This window comes from Lucilia sericata, unplaced genomic scaffold (assembly GCF_015586225.1).
Source record: "Lucilia sericata isolate MDLA Ls3-8-SP2 unplaced genomic scaffold, ASM1558622v1 Contig001528F_arrow, whole genome shotgun sequence".
NCBI classification, from domain to species: Eukaryota; Metazoa; Arthropoda; class Insecta; order Diptera; family Calliphoridae; genus Lucilia; species Lucilia sericata.
The window spans coordinates 24,081-26,027 of NW_023995453.1; the positions used below are offsets into that span (position 1 = coordinate 24,081).

Here is a 1,947-nt window from a genome sequence, read left to right on the forward strand (position 1 = left end):
TATGATATCCTACCCCAGTTATGAATATTAAATGTGATTTATTTTTCATAATAAAGCATTTATCTTCTATTACCTTGTTCCGATACATTTAAGCAACTTATGGATGAAAAACTAATTTTCTGAAAGAGGCTTTATATGGGGGCTAGGGGCAAATATGGACCAAGCCCGATAAAATTTTGTGAATATATTTATATTTACATAATATTTTATTGTGCTGAATTTCATCGCGATATTAGTGTTTATAAGTTAATTTGGGACATTCAAGTAATTTTCTGAAGGGGACTTTGTATGGGAGCTAGGGTCAAATGGGGCCCGATCTTTATGAAATTTATCAGGGTCATCAAGACTTCTATAAAACTTAGTATATTGAACATAATTATGAGCTCAGAAGCCCTTTTCGGGGGGTTCTGTTCTATGGGGGCTAGGTGAAATAATGGACCGATTTTAACCATTTTCAATAGGCTTCGTCCTTGGGTCAAATAAAACGTCCAATTATCTTGAAAATTGCGACCTGTACCTTGCGCACAAGGTTTACATGGACAGCCAGCCAGAAGGACGGGCTGACGGACATAGCTTAATCGAAAAAATATTTAAGTAAGTTTTTATTTATTTATATTTTCAGAGTAATGTTGGGGTGCCAGAAAAGAACACACATCGCTTTAGTTTTCAAAGTACTGTACGTGTTTTGGAAAAGCGTAGATTAGCTGAGAAATTATCCAAAGACGCGGAAATACAAGAAGCACAACGGCTCAATGAATTAGAAGCTATGAAAAGGTAATTAAAATTATTAAAACATCATGTATTATAAACTTATGTTATTTTTTTCTACATATCAGAGTTGAGGAGGACTTCCAAAGAAAAAGAGCTCCGGAAAAGGCGAACTTAAGAAACCAACTTAGGCTTCACCTTAAGGCTAATACAGAAAATGAGGAATATAGAAGTTTGCCTCTTAATATAAATGATAGATATAATAACCACAATACTCAAACTCTGAATCAACACGTATCTGACATGAATAATAATTTATATTGTAGAGCTGAACCCGATGGTGCTGTTTCACCTTCTCTGGATTTCAACGATAATCTGGACAAAGTTAGACATTCAAATTTTCCTCTATCATCAACCAAAATTTCAAATGAGTTGGAAAATTTTGACTCTGATGGCGAAGAAAGTGAAACTCACATGCCTGATTTGCGATGTACTGCATTACTTATTGAACCCTACCTGCACTCTATTATTTGAGAAAATACAAAATACCTATTAGAAATATGTAATATTACTTAAGCTACGTTCACACTTGAAAAATATTTGGTCCAAATATTTGTAATAAAATATTTTTGAAGTTGCGTCAAACAAACGCAATATTTATTTCATGTTCAGACTTGAACAAATATTTGGTGGTATTGTTTTATCAAACAGTGCAAAAATAATTTGGTTCAAACAAACACATGTTTTACAGCCACAGTATATCGTATATTTTCATGTATGAAAAAAACAATTTACCAATTTGTTTTAATTTTAACTATTTTTATTAGGTTTAAAATTAAATTTATATAATAAAAGTGTATAATATTAATATATATACACGATTGAAAAAACTTTGTCGAATCTGAACATAAAATATTTCATGTTAACAAACAGCAATGCTGATGATTTTCATAAAACAAATTGATTTGCTGCCAAATAAATATTTTCTCATTGTTTCATCAATGTGAACACCACAAGTCAAATAATTTACATTATTTTGGCAAAATAATTATTTGATCTTGCAAACCAAATGTAAGATCAAACAGCGTCAAATAACAGCTGTTCTTTGTCTATTTTCTGAAAAAGAGTGTTATCACCTCATACAAAAATGTCAATAGGCGCTAAAATGACTGGTTTTCTTTTATTTTTATAAAATAGATATCTGAGACAAAGTAGTTGTGACATTTAATAGAAATAAGC

General features: G+C 31.1%; 1 protein-coding gene across 1 annotated transcript; it reads left to right on the forward strand.

Annotated features, from left to right (window-relative positions):
* Positions 1-622: 622 nt before the first annotated feature.
* Positions 623-1,455, forward strand: LOC119611768 (the record flags this gene model as incomplete). Its single annotated transcript, XM_037967457.1, has 2 exons — positions 623-774; positions 837-1,455. Coding segments are annotated over 2 exons (558 nt in total), but the record flags the coding sequence as incomplete, so codon positions are not given.
* Between the last annotated feature and the right edge of the window lie 492 nt (positions 1,456-1,947).